General features: G+C 43.1%; 2 protein-coding genes across 3 annotated transcripts in view; both read right to left on the reverse strand.

Annotated features, from left to right (window-relative positions):
- The window catches only part of LOC311622553 (protocadherin alpha-2-like), a gene marked incomplete at its 3' end in the record, with an annotated part of 140,560 nt that overhangs the window by 19,212 nt on the left and 100,471 nt on the right, over window positions 1-20,877 (reverse strand). Inside the window, exon 3 of the mRNA XM_084883822.1 lies at window positions 2,902-2,960. Coding sequence (XP_084739948.1) covers window positions 2,902-2,960 — 59 coding nt within the window. The remainder of the gene's footprint in view (window positions 1-2,901; window positions 2,961-20,877) is intronic.
- Window positions 8,027-14,624, reverse strand: PCDHAC2 (protocadherin alpha subfamily C, 2; the record flags this gene model as incomplete). Of its 2 annotated transcripts, XM_084884968.1 has the most annotated exons (2): window positions 11,617-14,624; window positions 8,027-8,286 (listed from the first exon to the last, which is right to left on the reverse strand). In XM_084884968.1, exons 1-2 carry the CDS (start codon window positions 14,176-14,178, stop codon window positions 8,278-8,280), a joined length of 2,571 nt encoding a protein of 856 aa, XP_084741094.1. In that variant the 5' UTR covers window positions 14,179-14,624. The 2 variants fall into 2 exon arrangements, with proteins under 2 accessions (XP_084741094.1, XP_084741095.1); XM_084884969.1 differs by lacking the exon at window positions 8,027-8,286 and having other exon boundaries at window positions 11,608-14,624.

Raw genomic sequence — 20,877 nt, forward strand, 5'->3', positions numbered from 1 at the left:
ATATGCTATATTGTGAGTAAAAAATTACATTTAGCTTTATTTCATTTTCATCCTACTTAAATCCATATCTTAATTGAAACCTGAATAGGAGCATGTTTGACTTTTTTTTTCATTTAAAAATGGGATAAGGGTTTGATATGTTTTAGTATTTTAATTTAAATTTTACTTTTAAAGTGTACGTTATCACTTTGGTACTTTTCAAGTAAAGCACTAACTCAATAGGGAAAGAGTTAGTATGGTAAACCATGCCTTTTCCTATTGCATAGCTCCAACACAATAGCTCAGATGCAGGCAAAAGCATAGCTGGTCTCTAACAAACACAAAAAATCCTTCTGATATCTACTTTATGGCCTCTGCATAAATGTTTTGGGCCTAAAATTATGACCCAGGTTCCAATGTAACATCTCACCAAGTCAACTACCAATGTTCAGCTCTTCACTCATTGCTTCTCATTCAGAAATAGCAGCCAGTATAATGATTTCTGCTCAATCTGTAATGTTATGCTTAAGAATATATTAATTTTTTTAATTTAATGCATTTTAATAGACTAAAATTAATTTTTCATTAACTCAACATACTTTGTATGCTCTGTCTTCAACAATTGATATAGGCTTGGTGAAGTTGCCCAGAGCCCAGCCAGCATGGCTCAGTGGTTCAGCATTGACCTATGAACCAGGAGGTCACGGTTCGATTCCTGGTCAGAGCACATGCCTGGGTTTCCGGTTCGATCCCCAGAGTGGGGCGTGTAGGAGGCAGCCAATCAACGATTCTCATCATTGGTGTTTCTATTTCTCTTTCTCCCCCATCCTCTCTGAAATAAACTTTAAAAAAACAAAAACAGTTGCTCAGCCATAGTTGGTTTGGCTTAGTGGAGAGAGTGTCAGCCTGGGGACCCAAGGGTCCTAGGTTCAATCCAGTCAAGGGAATGTACCTCTGTTGCAGGCTTGACTCCTGACCCTGGTCCAGGGCTAGTACAGGAGGCAACCAATCCATATGTCTCTCACAATGATGTTTCTCTCTGTCTCTTCCCTTTCCTTCCACTCTCTCTAAAAGTTGATGGAAAAATATCCTCTGGTGAGGAATAACAAAATAAATAAATAAGGCTCCATGGCCTCAAAAACAAACAAACAAACACACACACACACACACACACACACACACAAAACACACACACACACACACACACACACACACACACACACAACAAAACACACGCACGCACGCACACACACAAAAATCAGTTGCCCAGCCCAGCCAGGTGTGGCTCAGTGGTTGAGCACTGACCCAAGAATCAAGAGGTCATTTGTTCACCCTAACCGGTTTGGCTCAATGGATAGAGCATTGGCCTGCCGACTGAAAGGTCTCAGGTTCGATTCCAGTCAAGGGCATGTACCTTGGTTGCAGGCACATCCCCAGTAGGAGGCAGCTGATGGATATTTCTCTTCATCAATGTTTTTAACTCTCTCTCCCTCTCTCTTCCTCTCTGTAAAAAAAACCAATAAAATATATTTTTTTAAAAAAACAACACGAAAAACAAAAACAAAAAAGAGGTCACTGGTTCGATTCCAGGTCAGGGCATCTGCCCAGGTTGTGGGCTTAATCCTCAGTGTGGGGCATGCAGGAGTCAGCCGATCAATGAATGATTCTCTCTCATCATTGATGTTTCTATCTCTCTCTCCCTATCCTTTTCCCTGTGAAATCAATAATATATATATATTTTAAAACAACAACAGTTGCCCAGATATTCTGAGGGCCTTAAGTTTGAAGTTTATTTCTTCTTTAAAGCAAAATCTCTTTGGTAGTAGTGATCACTAGTTTCTTGGCCCTCCCCATTTGGTTTCCAAATACACTCACAAATATCATTTCTTTGGCCCCATGGCATAGATACTACATCAGTTCTGGTAATAATGGTTGTTAATCAATTACTGTCAAAGAGACAAAATAGAGAAAGCAAAATTATATTCAATCTGAGTCTCAGAGTAATACTATTACTCTAGATTAATATAAAGTAAGCTAGATTTGGTCTCCAGATATTTAATAAAGGCCCTTCACATGGCTCATCCTCGGAAGAGCCCAAGCCACTGATGGCCATAAGATAGCAACAAGATGGAAAAGATAAAAAGACTCTATCTAATAGGGGTGAACATGAGCAAGAATAATCATCAATTATTGTGGCTGATAGGCTGACACCTATCAATGTGCGATAGCAAATCAAGGTAGACAACATGTACATATATATTACACAAAGTACTCAAGTCCAAACATATCAGTATTATTACAAGTTTTAAAAAGAGGATAGAGCCCTGGCTGGGTGGCTTATGGTTGGAGTGTCATCCTGTACAACAAAAGGTTGTGGGTTTGATTGCCAATCAGAGTACATACCCAGGTTGCAGGTTCAATCCGCAGTTGGAGTACATACGGGAGGCAACTAATCAATGTTTCTCTCTTACATTGATGTTTTTTTTCTCTCTCCCTCTTCCTCTCCCTTCCTCTATCTCTAAAGATAAAATAAAAACCACACACACACACACACACACACACACACACACACACACACACCAGATCCTCATGTGAGGATTTTTTTAAAAAGGAAGGAGACCGAAAGTATAGATAGAGAAGGGATGAAGGAGGTGGAATGATTTTCTCATAGAAATTCTAATGAGAGAATGCATGCAGCAGCCTGTCTGCAATTTTACAGGAGGCATTTGCCAGCACTTGAGAAGTATTTGGCACTGACCACTTCCAATGTTTCAAGGAATAGATGCAGAGAAAAATAATTGCATTCTCCTGGCAGAGTGTCTAAAGCTTCCTAGTTTTGACAGCTGCTTCCGGAGACATAGTTTATCTGAGCCATACAAAGTTCAAGATACCTCTGGGTAAAGGAAGGAGAAAAATACATACCTGTGCATTCCTGCTCTCAGGGAGGCAGAGTAACGCCAGTCAGGATTGGGCTGTCGTGGCTGAAAAATCACAGAGGGAGTTTTTGTTAATATAACCAAACAATGTTATCTCCTGGTGATGATGTTCATTGATTAGTTGTTTCTTAAATATTTCCATGCATCTAAAAAAATAAAAGTACTGAAGGAGCCATTTCATGTGTCACATTAAGATGATATCCATATATATAACAGCTCAGGAGAAAATTAGATTATCTCGTCAGGGTCCCTGCACAGGCTAAATATCACCGAAAATCAGATTTAACGATGCTGTGAGGACCAGCTTTGGCTCCACCTCACTGAAAACAGGTCTGTATTCTTGAAGCAGCACTGGGGAAGGGCCATCTGTTTTGAGACAGGAAAAGCTTTTGTTACTTTTGCCCTAAACGCCCCATTAGGGGCACATCCCCAGTTTGGCGTTTGAGCTGTACAGGGCACATGACTACACAGGCTCTGCTGGTCTGGCTGGACTGCAGAGCACTGCAATCCGCTGCTGGGTTTGTAGACTGCAGCATGTTTGATCCAGCAAGACATGCCCCATCATAATGCCAGCAACTGATAACTAACTGCCTCTGCTGCAGATTGAAGAGGAATGCTAGGAAGAGGAAAACAAACCACAGTGCAGTTTGACCTTGTTTTGCTACATAATCCTTTCCATAAAATTCTCTGCTTCTCTGAGTCCTTTACCTCCTCTCTCAGCTGCTGTTCCCTAAGCTCTAACTGTTTCACAGGGAGTAGCTGACATGTAAAAAGACGGCTCATTCTACACCACCAATGTGTTGGAAAGATCTGCTGCCATGTGTCCACAAGCTGTCAATCCAAAGTGGAGGAGACAAAGAGGAAGACATGGGCACATAAATACTGTTTTGGGAATTATGTGCTGAATAGAAACTACTCAGGAATCAGTGGGTACAAAAATCAATGATTATCACCATATTGTGTCAATTAGCAAAAGTTTTATATGAAAAACCCGTGATAGATGTTCCTCTCAAAGTGGCCCTGTCACGAAATACTGAGTTCTATTTGAGTGAAAAGATGAGAGACAGAGATTGTATTTTATATTTTCCTCTGGATTATAATGATCATATTTAGTAGACACAGCCACAGTAATACCAATAAACTATTTCAAAATGCCAATAATTCTTGTTCCTATCATTCTTATAGTTCATTCACAGGATGCACAGTATTTCATAACCACATTTCTTCCCAACATCTAGAGAAGTGATTAGCAGCTCAACTTCCAGAAAGACTTTGAGATGGTTAAATGGTATTCAAAGATTCAGCAAAAGTCAAGGCCCAGGAAAAGCTACAGCTTTATGTCTCCATGCATTAACGGTCCTCTCTGGTCCTTTCCAATCTATTGGCAACATATGAATATGCAAGCTGCTTCATCTTCATTTTATTTTAAGTTCACAAAATGCTATGGATAGTCCATATATAGTAGCATAAAACCGCCTACAGACAAAAGGAGAGGGTTCCCATTTATACCAGTGGTGTTAGAAAGAACAGAAGAGAAGCTATTTGCAAATCCTTTTATAAACTTGAAAATAGGACTGAAATACTTTTTATTAATCAGATCATCACCATCTTTCACCTTACTGTCAGCAGCCTTAGCATCAGCTTGTCAGTTGTGAGAACCTTCCTTCAAGAAAGACTTGGACATCTGTTGAATTAATGTTGCCAATTTTTCAATGATTGGGTAACATTCATGATGAAAATTGCTGCAGCTTGATATTTAGAATGAAATCACCAGCCTCATTTTGCTGAATGGCAAAGTTCTAGCAGGACTGACCAGGAAATTCAGTTCATCACACAAACACACTTCCTCAGCAACATTTAATTTGTCATGCTGCTATTTTCTAGAATAGACCATCAGCAGCCAAGATGCTTCTTAACTTCATTTGCCAGAATCATAGTTATGATGGCAGTAAGATCAGGCAGGAAAAAGGTAAGGAAGAAAGCAATAAATGTTTGAAGTATCCACACTAGGCAATGGGATAAGCACTTTTATGTATCATTGCATTTATCCTAACACATTCTTTGTTACACAATATATTTTATAAAGATGATTTATCTGTTTTGTTCATAAACCAAAAGTATCCTGAAATATGCATAATACAGAGCTATGTCCTTAGAGCCTAGCAGGATTCAGGTATTTTTAGGTTTTTAAAAATGTTTTTGAGTAAATAAACTATCATGTAACAATACTGTACTTAAATTATAAAAATGAGAAATATGTTTTAGAGAGATTAAGTTACTTGCCTAAGTGATGGATTTGGCTGATAGTTGTTTTAGGTCTCCCTAATGTGAAAGTTTGTGTTTTAAATAAATTTACATGAAATTATATATTTTTAAATTTTTTCTCTGTTTTACTTCTGAATTTCCCAGATATTGCTTTATATTAACATAGTACAAAATTAAAATGAAATGTATACAGATTTTACCCAAATTTGATTAAACTTGGAGCCGAAGCCGGTTTGGCTCAGTGGTAGAGCGGTCTGCGGACTGAAAGGTCCCAGGTTCGATTCCGGGCAAGGGCATGTATCTTGGTTGCGGGCACATCCCCGGTAGGGGGTGTGCAAGAGGCAGCTGGTTGATGTTTCTCTCTCATCAGCGTTTCTAGCTCTCTATCTCTCTCCCTTCCTCTCTGTAAAAAATCAATAATAATATATATATATATATATATATATATATATATATATATATATATATATCAAAAACTTGGAAAAATTTCAAGTTGAAAGGCTGATTTCTTATACATTTGACACAGTGAACACATATATTAAGGCCTTGAACTAATTGCCATTATTTAATTCTTGGGTGATACATCACAGGACTATGCTTAATTTCTATTGGAGAAAAGCCCCAGTATGGTCTAATGTTCCAAAGCTTAGTCCTTTAGTAGAATCATGATCACACAATTTCAAATGTGAAGAAACTCAAGTAGGTATTCTATATTAACTGATAAACAAAACTCATTTAAGTTTCTATCCAAATTACACAAAGATTTTACTTATCCTGCAATGATATTTTTTTACTTTTACCATAGCATATTTGATCTACAGAAAAGCGAATCACCTTTTCCAAGACAGATATAAAATAAAATAGGTTAAAAATACCCTATATCTCCTGGCTGGAGTGGCTCAGCAGTTGAGCATAAGTGACCTATGAACCAGGAGGTCACGGTTCAATCCCCAGTTGGGGCACATGCCCCGGTTGTGTGCTTGGTCCCCAGTAGGGGGTGTGCAGGAGGCACCCGATCAATGATTTCCATCATTGATGTTTCCATCTCGCTCTTCCTCTCCCTTCCTCTCTGAAATCAATAAAGATGTATTTTAAAAGTACCCTATGTTGCCCTAACTGGTTTGGCTTAGTGGATAAAGTGTCAGCCTGCGGACTGAAGGGTCCCAGGTTTGATTCTAGTCAAGGGCATGTACCTGGGTTGCAGGCACATCCCCAGTAGGGGGTGTGCAGGAGGCAGCCGATCGATATTTCTCTCCCATCAGTGTTTCTGACTCTTTATCCCTCTCCCTTCCTCTCTGCAAAGAATCAATAAAATATATTTTAAAAAAATACCCTATGTCATTCATAAAGTCATAGGTCTACTCAGGAAATAATATGCTTTCTTCTTATCATGAAAATTCATGTTGCAGCTATCAATAAATGGCCCTCTGAAACATGAGACTAGGAAGGACATCTCATTTTCCTTCCTAATAGGACTCTATTAAGGATTATCCACTGTAGATTTTTCCCAGTGATACTCTGTGAACATTGATATAAACAATGATAGGCAGAATCCTAAAATTGCCCCCCAAGATCCACACACCACAGTGCATATACCCTGAATAATCTCCAAGACTGTATATGATGGATCTTACTCCATATTAAGTTATGTTACATGGCACAATTGACTTAAGAAAGGAGGATCATCTAGGAGGGAACAGCCTACTCACACGAGCCTTTTAAATCTGGGTCTAGAGATCAGAGACAGATATCAGTGATATTTGAAGCATGAGCGGGATTCTATGTGAGAGAAGATTCTCCACTATAAGATGTTGGGGGCCATGGGCAAGGGCTGGAGAGCAACCTTTAACAGCTGAGAGTGATCTACAGCCAACAGTGAAAAATGGGGCTCTCCATCCTCAAGCAACTGAATTCTGCCAACAACCTGGATGAGCTCAAAAGCAGATTATTTCCTCAAAGCCTCCAGAAAAGAGCTCAGCCCAGCTGCCATGTTGATTTCAGCCTTGTGAAAACCTGAGCAGAGAACCCAGTCATTTCGTGAAGGCCCTGAGATAATAAATGAGTATTGTTTTTAACAATTGGTAGCGATTTCTTACAAAGCAATAGAAAATAAACATACAGACTGTTATTAAGGCAAAAAGGAATCTAACATTTAAAATAGCCATTGTTACCTATTAGTTGTCTAGTAAAGCAAAGTAAAAAGATGATAAACATGAGAAGTCTAGGTTAAATATTTGCTTCTGAAGCCATTTACAACCCCCTAATTCACAGAACAGGAAAGTAAAATAAATATGACTTTAAAAGAGACCTAATAGGTTTCAGTACAACAGAAAGTACTAGGTTTGCTTAATTCTGAATGCACAGCCTGCTAACACAGCAGTTACTCTCTCACTCACAGTTTCACTTCCCTGGAGCCCAGAGTTCTGACCCTGCAAGGCCAGAAACAAACTGAGGCTGCTTATGTGCCAAAGGACTAACATTTCTAGTCACCTTTGCAATGTCAGATATTTCTTTGCATTTCTCAAGTCCAAATTCTTGAAAGAAAAACTTGTATAACATTTAGGCTTTCAAATTTAAAACACTAAGAATTTCTCTTGGCCTTTGATTTTTGAAATCATGATTAAAGATTACAATGCTCAAAATGTTATGTGAATAAGCTAAATTTGTACTCACACTATAATATGCATGGGGACAGGTGAAGTCCTACAAAAGTCACAAAGACACCTGTAAGTCCCCATTAAATTTAGTTCAACCTCTGGGCATGGTGATGACAATTTTTCCTCAAACATTTACAAACTGATATCACCCTGACCTCCAAGTGAAAGCAAAAATTGGTGGCCAACCAAGGCAAGTATCCAGAACTGACTCTGCTCTTCTGTCAAGCAGACAGCATGCCAATAGACAATTTATAATATGCCAGACTGTGTCCCTGCAGAGTGTTCTGAGGTAGACCAGATGCCCATATGACGGCTCACTCCTGGGTCAGAGGAAAGGGTAAGCCAATGACATTCAAGCTACAATAAATAGATTTCTTCATCAGTCAGAATATGTACAAGATAAAGAGACAGAGAAGAGCTCAGCCACAATTCCATCTGGCTCAGCATATCTGCAGAAAAGGGGAAAAGGAGGTAATTTGAAGAAATTATTCTATTAGCATACAAAAGAAAATTAGCCTTTTCTCAGAAGAACAGTCCTATAACCAATATGGAAATGGCAAAACAAAACAGCCTCACCCACTCAAGGATGGAACACTGGAATAGAAAGCTCACAGTTACAATTTCTTCGCCTATTCTGCCCATTGTGCACTTCTTACAAATTTGCCACCATAACACTTCACAGTAAATGTAAATTCTGATCCAGGACAGAGTTATTGGAGAGAAAAGTTAGTCCAGGGGGGAAATAAACTAGGAGCCACTTAACAAAAAGTGTTAACTCTCCAGGCCACTGCACCTAGAACTAGGGTAAATCTGTATACACAGTGGCTGAAATAACTGAAGATTTGGTGACTACTAATTGCTTTGAAAATAAATGAAAGTGAATGCAAAATAACTCATTTCTGCTAGTCTTTTGGCGGTTTTCACATATTGTACCTACTGGTCCCACTGAGGCCCAGTTAAACAAATCTGCCCAGAGTGCTCAAAGGGATTCAGTAGTAGTCACAGGACCATAACTGCACAGAATTCACCAGAAGATTTGATTCCTTTCTTGGAGACTCTGAAAGCAGTGCTAACTGCATTCAGAATCAGGTTTTCAGAAATCTCTGAAGAGAAATTCTTCCCTATTCCCAAATAGTTACTTCAAAAACCTCATTGCACAAGTGGTTCACTGGGGGGTGAAACTCATCAAGAGATTAGAGTGGGCTGTTAAATGCTGGTGTTTAATAAGCAGCAAGAGAGGAGTCAGGGAAAGAACCAAGATAAAAGATCTTAATAGGTTGTGCAAATTGTAAAACAAATAAACAAGTAAAAATATATTAGCTTGGTAGTAACATTTTTACTCATTGATCCTACCATTTGTGGCCTACTTCTATGCAAGGAATTACTCTTTTCCCAAAAGCAATTAATTTACACTACTAGGTGAACCTAGTAGTAGTAACCTAAATGCCTGAGTATCCCAGGTCAGAAGGAGTATAAATATTGGGATTCTTGTAAACTCATGCTATTTCAAACAATATAGTCTTTGTACTCAGACAGACATGAGTTAAAATACTACAAGCAGAGTGAATCATATGTCACAACCTCTCTAAGCTTGCTTCCTCGCATTATTGATGTTTAATGTGATTTTCAAGTAATGAAACCATACATATATTGCAAAGTAGAATATTTTCATATAGCAGGGTAGTCGGTAAGTGCAAATTCCCTTACTCATCCTCTCCGACCCCCATCTGATTTTAATGTAGGCACATGGCCTTCATTGCACCCCAGACTCCCCCGCCATCTGCAGTAACTAGGTATGGAAAAGAGAAAGCCTAACATGGGGATTTAGCAGGTTGATCTAGCAGTGACGGCTTTCAGAGTTGAGTGATTTTTGTTCCCATGTTGCCATGCTATGACAATGTGACACTCTCCCCCCACCACTGCAACAATTTCAGGATCTGTAGGTCTTAGGGCCCGTCACTGGGTTTCCCAGAGTGTCTGGCAGAAATTTGCCTTCATCAAAATCATGCACTCTCCTGCCAAACTCTCACAAGAGCAAGCACTTTTCTCATAGAATTCGCTCCCTAGATTAAAGGGTTTGTAGTCAGACAAATACTTAACACATAGGTCAGTGTAAAACAGATGGTTCATGTAGCCAAGTGCCCCCAAGCTTTGAGCCAAGAGATAGAGGGTAAGCATGTCATTCCCTTGAGCTTTCTGCTCACAGCTGGTGGCAAAGCTTGTCTGGCCTGCTCTCCATCCCTCTTCATCATCTGTGGCCTACCCCAGGCCCAAGAGGGTTTCACAGGAATTTGTTAAGCAAATATCTTACAGCACCCTCATTTAAAGTCAATCCCTTTGACATGCTTCCAAAAGCTATGATCTAAAGAATTCTAGAAGTTCCTTGATTTTCCCTCCTGCTTTTCTTAATCTTCAATCTGCCTCCCATGGCTGCTCAGCACTGACTAACATCAGGCTCTTCTGATAAATCTGCCTACAATGTACACAGAAAATTCTCTCAACCCAGCTCTGGTTTGGGGTGTGTGTGTGTGTGTGTGTGTGTGTGTGTGTGTGTGTGTGTTTGGGGGGGGAGGGTGTTCTGTATATATGTATTACTTTCCTCAAGTTTAGCATGGATTTAGAATGTGAAACTATGCACATTAAAACAAAGACAGCAAAATGGCAATAAAAATGCATCACAAAATTATAGGAGGGACAATTACTATAAAGTAGTGGTGTAAGAAGATAACAATTCATCACTATTGGTGGAGAAATTTCTGGCTTCTGAAATCCAAGTTTAAAGGACCACAAAGCAGATCTATATTATTTCAGGCATGCTTATTGAGACAAACACCTACATAAACACATCCACACATGCATGCACTGTCCAATAACTTACAGACATTGTTAACAACAACGAGCAGGCTGGCCTTATGCCCACTTAAAACTACTGTAGTTACAAACACCTGTCTTTCATGTACAGTAAGCCATCCATTTTCCAAGGCATTTGTAGCTATTGCAAATAGAGGCTTCAGAGCTTTTAAAAACCAACACTCCTATAGCATTTCAAAAGAGAACTTTCCCTTTATATAACACTAGAGGCCTGATGCATGAAATTCATGCAAGTATAGGCCTTCCTCCCCCCCCCGCCCCCCAACTGCCAGCACTGGCTTCCCTCTGGCACCCATGGCCCAGGCTTCCCTCCAGCCACCGGCACGCACCTGGGACCTGGACTTCCCTCGAACCCCCCCGCTTTGTCCAGAAGGTTGTCTGGAAGGATGTCCGGAAGGACATCTGGTCTAATTAGCATATTATGCTTTTATTATTATTGCTTGGGGGCAATTGGCTACATGAACCATTTGTTTTACACTGATCTACGTGTTAAATATTTGTCTGACTACAAACCCTTTAATCTAGGGAGGCTATTTCTCCTTGAATCTCCTAATGTTATGCACTATAGCATCATTTTATTCTCGAGCTGGTACTATTTCTCTACAGAGCTGTATTTTAATATCAAATATTTAAGACTAATCCTTATTTTCCCAAGCAATGTTATGGTCAAGTCTTGATATCTATAAAGAAAATGGAAAGTAAAACAACTGTGAAGGATTACTTTTCTATAGAGGAAACAGCAGATTATAATCAAAGCACACGTGCTATATACAATATATACTCAGTTTACCAGATAACCCCTGTCCCTGTTAAAAAAAAAAAAACACCCATATGATACTGGGGGCCGGAGGGGTGTGTGAAAAACGCATGACTTTATGGAAGACACCCCCCCGCAACTACTATCTCACCTCATTTTGAGAAACAGCCTCATTTTTTAGAATAATCAGGTTCCCAGCACTCTGTCCACTTTGGCCTGTGAGGTGCCTGTTGTCACTTGCTGCTGCTTGAGCTCCCCCAGGCCCAGGTCCTGTCTGTGCCCCTGTGTTGTAAAACATGAAAGTGTCACTCCCTGAGCCTGCTGTCAGACAGGCCTTGTAGCAGTAGGTCTTGGTGAGGGAGCCATTCCCTCGCACTTCGATGAAGTGAGGCTGCACTTTGAGGCCATGCGGTATCCTGGCATCAATGTTGTTATTGGCCTGTTTGTACAGTTCTGCAGAGCACCGCTCCCTCACTCCACAGAAGCCTCCACAGCACGGGGTGCCATATGCAGTGTAGCGGTAGCACTTGATGATGCTCAAGACAATGATTGTCAAAAGAAATATAAAAGACACTGTGCTTAATGCTATTATGAGATAAAGTGTGATTTCAGAGAATGTCTGAGGACTCCTAACACGTCTCTGAGTATCAGGGAGGATTTTGAAAACTCTATCCACCACAGCGACTGTAATGGACACCGAGGCTGACAGGGATGGCTCTCCGTTGTCTCGGACCACCACGGTCAGGTTGAAAGTGGTTCCACTCTCATCTCCCATCTTCCTGGTAGTCCTAATTTCTCCTGTGTGCAGTTCTACCTTGAAAAGGTCTGAATCAGAAGTCTGGGCCAGATGGTAAAAGAGCCAAGCGTTTTGCCCAGAGTCTGAGTCCATGGCTATGACTTTGGTGACCAGGTAGCCAGCAGAGGCAGTCCGAGGCACCATCTCAATGGCTGCTGACGAATTGGTTGAGGTAGGGTACAGGATGGAAGGGGCATGGTCATTCACATCCACCACATACACGTTGGCGGTCACAGTGCTGCTCAGGGGTGGGCTTCCCTTGTCTTGGGCCTCCACGGTCACGAAGAACTCCCGAAACTTCTCATAGTCAAAGGAGTTGACAGCATAAAGGTTGCCACTGGCACTGTCAATGGAGACATAGGAGGTGACGGGCAGCCCTTGAATCTCCCTCTCCAGGAGGGAGTAGGTCACCTCTGCATTCTCCTTCGCATCGGGGTCTGTGGCTTGGACAGTGCAGAGCAACACCCCCGGCAAATTGTTCTCCTGGACATAGACGGAGTAGGAGTCCTTGGGGAAGCTTGGTGGGTTGTCGTTGATGTCGGAGACCTCCACCTGCAGTGTCCTCTGGGACGTGAGCTGTGGCACTCCCCCGTCCCTGGCTGTCACTGTGATGTTGTAGGCAGCCACCCGCTCCCGGTCCAGCGGGCCACTCACCACCAGTGTGTAGGAGTTCCCAAAGCCATTCAGTCGGAAAGGCAGTGCGGCCTCCAGGCCCAGGCTCACTTTCCGGTTGGGGCCTGAGTCTTGGTCATTGACGCTGAGGAGGGCCACCACGGTGTTGGGTGCAGCATCCTCGGGCACCGGGCTGTACAGGTCTGTGAGCACCACTTCCGGTGCATTATCATTCACGTCCACGATCTCCACCAGCACCTTGCAGTGGCCCACCATGGGCACCGGACCCCGGTCAGTCGCCTGCACATAGATCTGATAGGAAGAGGCCTCCTCATAATCCAGCGCCCCACTCACCCGCACTTCCCCTGTGCTGGCATCGATGCTGAAGAGCTGCCTCTCCCTGTCCGACGTGTAGCTGCTCAGGGAATACCCCAGCTCTCCGTTGGAGCCCTCGTCCGGATCCGAGGCATTCAGCTTCACCACCAATGTGCCCGGGGGCGCGTCCTCGCGAAGCTGGACGCGGTAGGTGGACTGGTCGAAGGAGGGAGAATTGTCATTCGTGTCCAGGACACGCACGGAGATCTGGGCCGTGCCCGAGCGGGCTGGGCTTCCCCCGTCCACGGCTGTGAGAACCAGGTGGTGCCAGACCGCCTGCTCCCGGTCCAGGCCCTTGCGCAGCACCAGCTCCAGCACCTTGCTGTTCTCCTGCAGGGGTTTCAGGTCCAGCTCGAAGTGCTCGCTGGGGCTGAGCTCGTAGGTCCGCACCGAGTTGGCGCCCACGTCGGGGTCCTGCGCGCTCTCGATGTGAAAGCGCGCTCCGGGAGCCACCGACTCGCTCACCTGCAGCTGGTAGTCGGGCCGCGGGAAGCGCGGCGAGTTGTCATTGATGTCCAGGACCTCCACCTCCACGGCGCTCACCGCCACGGGGCTGTGCGCCAGCACCTCCAAGCCGAGCAGGCAGCGAGGCCGCTGCTCACACAGCGCCTCCCGGTCGATGCGCTCGTTGACGAAGAGCGCCCCGCTGGTCAGGTCCAGCTCCAGGTAGCGCGGACTGGGCGACCCCAGATGGTTGATGCGCAGGCAGCCGGGTCCCAGGCGCCGCAGCTCCAGCCCCAGCGCGCTGGCCACGTTGCCCACCAGCGCGCCAGGTGCCTGCTCCTCCGGCACCGAGTATCGCAGCTGGGAGGCCGCTGGGCCCGGCAGCAGCAGCAGGAGAGACAGCGGCAGCAGCGGCAGCAGCCAGGACATGGGCGGCCGGAGGCGGACAGGCTCTGTCGCCCCAGATCTGCTGTCCGCCAGCTCCATAGCCGCCGGCTGCGGCGGAGGAGCCGGGCAGGGCCGGAGGCAGCAGCTTCGCCAGCCGTGCTCCTCGCCCGCCCGGCCCGGCCTCCGCTCGTGCTCCCCGCGGCTCCCGCGCTAGCAGACGCCGGGGGCCGCTCCCCTCGCAGGCCCTCCGGAGGGCTCCGCGCCCCGCCGCCCGGCTGACTCCCCGGATCCCATCCCCTCCGCTCGCCTCCCAGCCGCTCCGCTTGGCTTCGCTTCCAGGAGCCACCGCCGCCAAGGGGGAGGGAAAGGAAGCCGAGGGGAGGGGGCAGTGCTCTGCCGGCCCGGGTCCGATTCCACCGAGATAGCGAACAGCAACACGAATGGCTCAGTCGCTCCAGCCACTCCAGCCCCAACTCCCGCACTCCGGACCCGGCGGATCCCAGCAGACCGCGGGGACGTGGCCACTCCCTTCTCCCCGCCCCCACCGCCCTGCTCAGCCGGGCGGCACGGCCCCTCCGCCGCGCACCGGGTCTAGTAAGGAGATTATGGTGGGGAAAGCAGTTGTCTCTAGGGCTCGGGCTGTCAGCTCCCCCCTCTCCTCCCCAGTAAAAAATTTCCAAGCGCAATTTAGGAAAATAAGCGGAAGGCCTTAGCGGAGTAGGGCACCTGGATGGCGGCTCCACATTAAAAGGAAACAAACGCACGGGGGGCGGGGGGCTTGGGGGGGCGGGGGGTGGGTGCTCTGGGGTTACTAATGATGGGGGTTGATTATTCTGCAATACTTACGGTTTCCAGGAGAAGTGTTGGGGTCATTTCCCCTGGAAAACCGTAAAGTATTGCAGAATGTGTTCAACTTCTAGGGCAAAGGGGGGTGGGGGTGGGGAGAGTGCCGTCTTCTTTCTAACCTAAAACTAGGATCCTGGATTCAACACTCAGTCTGATCCTAGCCGTGTGGCCCTTCCTTTCAGTGTGTGCCTTGGCAAAGAGACAATATTTCAGGTTTTAGAATTCTCTCTTTAAAAATTTGGCCCCAGGAAGCTGCAGGCTAAGGCTCTTATTTGATCCTTTTTTTTTTTTTTTTTTTTATCATAGTAGGGGGGGCGGGGATCTGGTAAAATTTTAAAGAGATTCTTTCCTCAAGTTTTTCCTAATTTTACTTCAAATATTTTTCACTTGTCACCCATGACATTTTCTTTGTTCTTTTCCAGAGTGATTTAGATTTTTTTTCTTTAATGGATGACAGTGTCCCCAAGAGCTTGCAAAACCATTAAATCAAGAGAGTTACTCTTGATCTCTGGAGCCTGGCTGGAATTCGGGCTCCATTAACGCTTTGCTGTGGAAAGTCCGCTGTTATTAAGCAAAATGTGGAGGCTGGGGTTTATCTTACTTAGCCAGCAATTTCTATGGCTGCAGTTCGTCTTCCATAAATACACTCTGAGCTTCGGTTCCCCTCAGACTCCACCATACGTGGCTGCAGAGGCAACAAAAAGACAACTTCTCCTCTTCAGTGAGCAAGGAGGCAGGAGGACCACAGGAAGCCTTTCTGCGCTGTGTCATTGCCTCTGCAGCTCTGCTCTGAACATACGCTCTACCCAGACCCTCTCATCTCCTCCACAGAGTGTAAAACCCACTGCCCCACATGCAAAAAGCACTCACTAAAATGTCCTTGCTCTTCGTCTCCTAGCATCCTCTCACTTTCAGCATCTTCCTCTGTGGGTCATTTGCTAGCAATGAACTGGAACAAAGCCAGGATAAGACCCCACATTTGGCATCCTCTCCTTCCTGAGGGGATAGCTGAAGAGGCCAAGGCAATGATCCTGACACCCAGATTTCAAAGGCCTGGACTCGCACATCCCTTCCTCCCACCCATCAGCTACCCTCGCTGACAACCTAACCAATTGTATTCCAGAGAAGCTCCCGGCTTCCTCCTGTCACTGCTGCTTCTTATTTGTCCTCTTTGCTCCCTCAAGAGAACAGAGTGGGAAGCAACTTCCATCACCTTCTATTTCTGTCTTCCTTCTTAGGTCTCTGGCTTCTCCCTCTCTGCTTCCTCCCAAAATGTCCCTACTGTAACCGTGTCTCTGTTTGCTGTGGTAATTTGAGCTCAGAAAGCCTTAAACTCTCAAGCTCATGAAATGGCCTTTGTCTTCACCCATCACTTATTTCTGGAAATAAATGGCTTATAAGTGGGATCAAGTTGTAAGTTGTCAGGAAGAGTGACCTTTTCTTCCCTCATCTCCTCCCAGCCCCTCACAGTGGCTGCCTCCCCTGCCCACAGCTCAGAAACCTGGCCACTGGGTACTGACCATGCATGGACCTGTGCCCCAGGAAAGATCACAGGCACTTAAGGAAGAGATTAAAGTGATAGAGGCTTGGTGGTATTTTTAATGGAAGTCTCCAAGGGTCACATCTTCGGAGAGAAATCAGGGCTTGTCTTTTAGCGATTTTGTCATCTTCCAGCAAGGGCACCTGCCAGGTTGTCCATTTTGATGTGTCAGGGTCATAAGCTTTAACTAGTATTTATTCCCTCAAAGACTGAGAAGGCAAACACTATCTTCATACTATTATACTTAGCCTCCTGTCAATCTTATTAGTTGGTGGAATGGGATTGCTTAGACTGCTGGCAAGTGCCCTGTCGACAAATACTGGTGCTAATGCCTTGACTACACACACCATTATGCATTCCCTTCCCTTGGATATTCAAGAGCTCCCTGTTACAAAGCAGTATAGCACAGTGATTAGGAACATAGACTTTGGAGTCAGCCATACCTCTGCCAATGACTAACTATGTGGCCTTGGCCATGTTACTTAACCTAAGCTTCAGTTTACTCATTTTAATTGAGGAAGACAATGTTAAGTAAAACTCATAGGGTCATTATGATTATATGAAATGATATATATGAAATAATCTGCATAGTGACTGACAAGTATAATATTACTATTCTTATTAAAATGCAACACTTTATTATCATCATCAGACCATATCTTAGTTGACAGTCTATATATGGCAAGGCCCTTTAGGTATCAAATACAGATAAGCACCTGTAACTATGCCAGATAGGAAGTCAATGGTGATGGGGAAGATGGGCGTGCACCAATGTCATGCTTTCCCAATTATTTTGAGAACTTATCCTATAGTTTGGAAACAAAAACCAGTCCCCTCCTATATTATCAAGCAAAAGGGACTTCTGTCATCAGTATTCCTTCAAGGTATTTATTTCCTCACAAGATATTCACCTTTTAGGATATGTGAAAATACTTTAGCAACAGCTCTGACCAGTTTGGCTCAGTGGATAGTGTCCACCGGCAGACTGAAGAGTCCCAAATTTGATTCCAGTCAAGGGCATGTACCTTGCTTGGTTATGGGCACATCCCCAGTAGGGGGTGTGCAGGAGGCAGCTGATCAATGTTTCTAACTCTCTATCCCTCTCCCTTCTTCTCTGTAAAAAAGCAATAAAATGTATTTTAACAAAAAATACTTTAGCAACAGAGTACAGACAAGTTCCTAAACATGCTATCATCTGCAGCGCCCTGTAGACTTGGCACAGAGATACTTTTTCTAAATACATTTTTATTGATTTCAGAGAGGACGGAAGAGGGAGACAGAGATAGAAATATCAGTGATGAGAGAGAATCATTCATCAGTTGCCTCCTGCATGCCCCACATTGGGAATCAAGCCCACAACTTGGGCATGTGCTCTGAGTGGGAATTAAACCATGACTTCCTGGTTCATAGATCAACACTCAGCCACTGAGCCATGCTGGCTGGGCCAGAGAGTCTTAATTAATGTTTTTTAAACAGAACTAAATTTACATTTTTACTTGTTCAATTCTCTCAAATAGAAATAACTTATTTTCTTTCCCCCTTTCTGAATCTTACGTAGACTTCAAGATCCATCTTCAAACCCACCTAACCCATGAAACATTGTCTGTTTCATGGACTATGGAATCCTTGCAAACAAAATGAAAAAAGAAAGACTGTAAGACAGGATAGTTAGGTGATTTTATAATTGTTTGAATAATAATGTCAAAGAATGCTTATTAATGGAATGCTTCAATTTGGAAGGAGAAGTCTAATAGGTAACTGCAGAGATCCACCCACCATTAATCTCATCCATTCAACATTTTATCAATGACTCAAGACAGAGAAGCATTAAGTTTCCAAGCCAATCCAGCAGCAGACTGAGGTCTCTGAAATACAAATAACAACTGCCTAGGTTAAGCCATGTTTCTAATTTACTAAAATTACTACCAATATTCTATTTGAGATTTCATGCATGACAGAAATTTGTAAAGTTTGTATTTAAGTTAATTTCTGGCTTCTAGTATTGCCATTAAAACCTGTTCCAAGTTTCCATTCATCACTTTGGGGCCTTTTGTTTTAATAGAAAACTTTGTTTGGCCCTGTTTCTCCTTTGCAATTCTTGGGATTTTAGCCATAGAATAAAATAAGATGGTAAGTTGGCACTAAAGAATGTTCTTGTTCCCAAGTGGGTTTTAGCCAAAGCATTCATTGATTTGAATCATTTTTTTTCCTATTAAAAAAAAAAGTAGATATTGTTGAAGTACCTTGGATTTGAAATATTTTCCAAGATATGACCTCAGGCTAAAGAAGACCATAGTTTCTCCTTTCTATAACCATTGTGCTTGGTGCTTGGAGAAAAAAAAATACTAAACAGTCCTCTACCTTTGCCTAAGAAGGGTCAATGCTCAAAAGTTTCTGTTTATACACTCAGTGTATCAAGTAACTGTTGGCTTTAGGGTTCTCCTTACATCCTGATGCCTTAGCACTAACAGTTTTCCTTCTATTTCTATACATATTATCTCATTTAATTAGTATTAATGAAGAAACTAGATCTCAAAAAAAGGCAAAGGAATTTCTCAGAATCTCCAGGAAGCTTTTTACCATGTCCCTATTTCTTGAGATTTTAATACAGCATCAGACCACTACACATGTGATCCTTATCATGAATCATATCATTCAAAAACCAAATCATGTTGTACACCTAAAACTAATATAATGTTGTATGTCAATTATACCTCAATTAAAAAAGAATTATATTAGAGGTCTCAAGCTATTAGTTTCTAAGTATTTTATGTTCAACTAGAGGCCTGGTGCATGAAATTCATGCACTTGGGCGGGGGAGGGAGGGCCGGGGGAAGGGTCCCTCCGCCCAGCCTGTGCCCTCTCACAGTCTGGGGGCCCTCAGGGGTTGTCCAACTGATGGCTTAGGCCCGAGTCCCTTGGCACTCCTCCTGTGGAAATGCACTGACCACCAGGGGCCAGCTGCTGCATTGAACATCTGCTCCCTGGTGGTCAGTACACGTCTTAGCAACTGGTCGTTCCACCATTCAGTTGATTTGCATATTATCCTTTTATTATATAGGATTGTTTTCACAACTAAATTTTTAAAAAATACTTCAATGGGATCTTCTATATGTTTTTCTTTTTAAAAAAAAACAAAACATTTTTTAATTGATTTCAGAGAGGTAGGGAGAGGGAGAGAGACAGAAACATCAATGATGAGACAGAATCATTGATTGGCTGTCTCCTGTGCATCCTCTTCTGGGGGTCAAGCCTACAACCCTGGGTATGTGTCCTTGACCGGAATTGAACTTGGGACCCTTCATTCCACAGGCTAATGCTCTATCCACTGAGTCAAACCAGCTAGGGTGGATCTTCTATATGTTTTTTTCAATGACTGACCTTAGCAAAATCATGATGCTAAACAGATTTATATTTCATATCCCAACCTCTTCTTTCAGTACCATCTTTCCACCCACAATATTTGCCTAAGTAATGGGGTTTACAAATGATTTTGACTTTTCTGATATAAATCCCACTCCGGTATTCCTTGTGATAGATTTTGTTACATAATTCCTTCAGCAGTTATGTGTACAATATAAGGTAAAGTATAAATCCTCTAAATTAGCCAAGTAGAGGTTTACTGTGTTTTCTGTGAATATTAAAAGTTAAGACATTTTTATGAGGTAATTATTATTAACTAAAATCTTTCTTTACGAAAGCTCATTTTATCGCAGTTATTTAGAAAAGACTCATAAATTCTTTAATTTTGTGGTAACCTCAGAATTTCTTTACAATACATTTTTTAGGTAGTAAGATCTAGAGTTAAATTCCACCGGCAATAACAGGCCACAATCCCACTTCAACGTTTTTAATCACACTGATGCTTAGGTCATGAACCTATATAGGGGCCCCTTAAAGGAATCTCGCTTCACATAAAACCAGACTCAGAAATCAGGCTCTACAGTTTATTAATTATGTGTCCTTGGGAAAGTTGCTTAATTTCTCCAAACCTCAGCTTTACAAAATGAGGAAAACATGTACTTAATACAAACAATTGCAGCTAGATATTTATTGAGATGAAGTATATAAAACTTTCACTATATAAATATCAATAAAAAAGAAAAAAATAGTTATTAGCCAGAAAAAAATTCAGATAACATGAGAAGGAAGGGGGGATGAGTAAAAATAAATAGAAAATCCAATATTCTGCATATTCTCTCTCTCTCTCTCTCTCTCTCTCTCTCTCTCTCTCTCTCTCTCTCTTTCTTTCTCTTATACACACACACACACACACACACACACACACACACATATGTAAAGGAAGCATACTCTACTTGACTGACAGAATTGAAAAGGAAAATCTAGTACTGGCTCTATTTATACAGCATCTCTGAAATAATGGTCTCAAAGATTTTTAAATCATTTAACTT

Source organism: Pipistrellus hanaki (assembly GCF_964339955.1).
Source record: "Pipistrellus hanaki genome assembly, chromosome: 5".
Lineage (NCBI taxonomy): Eukaryota > Metazoa > Chordata > Mammalia > Chiroptera > Vespertilionidae > Pipistrellus > Pipistrellus hanaki.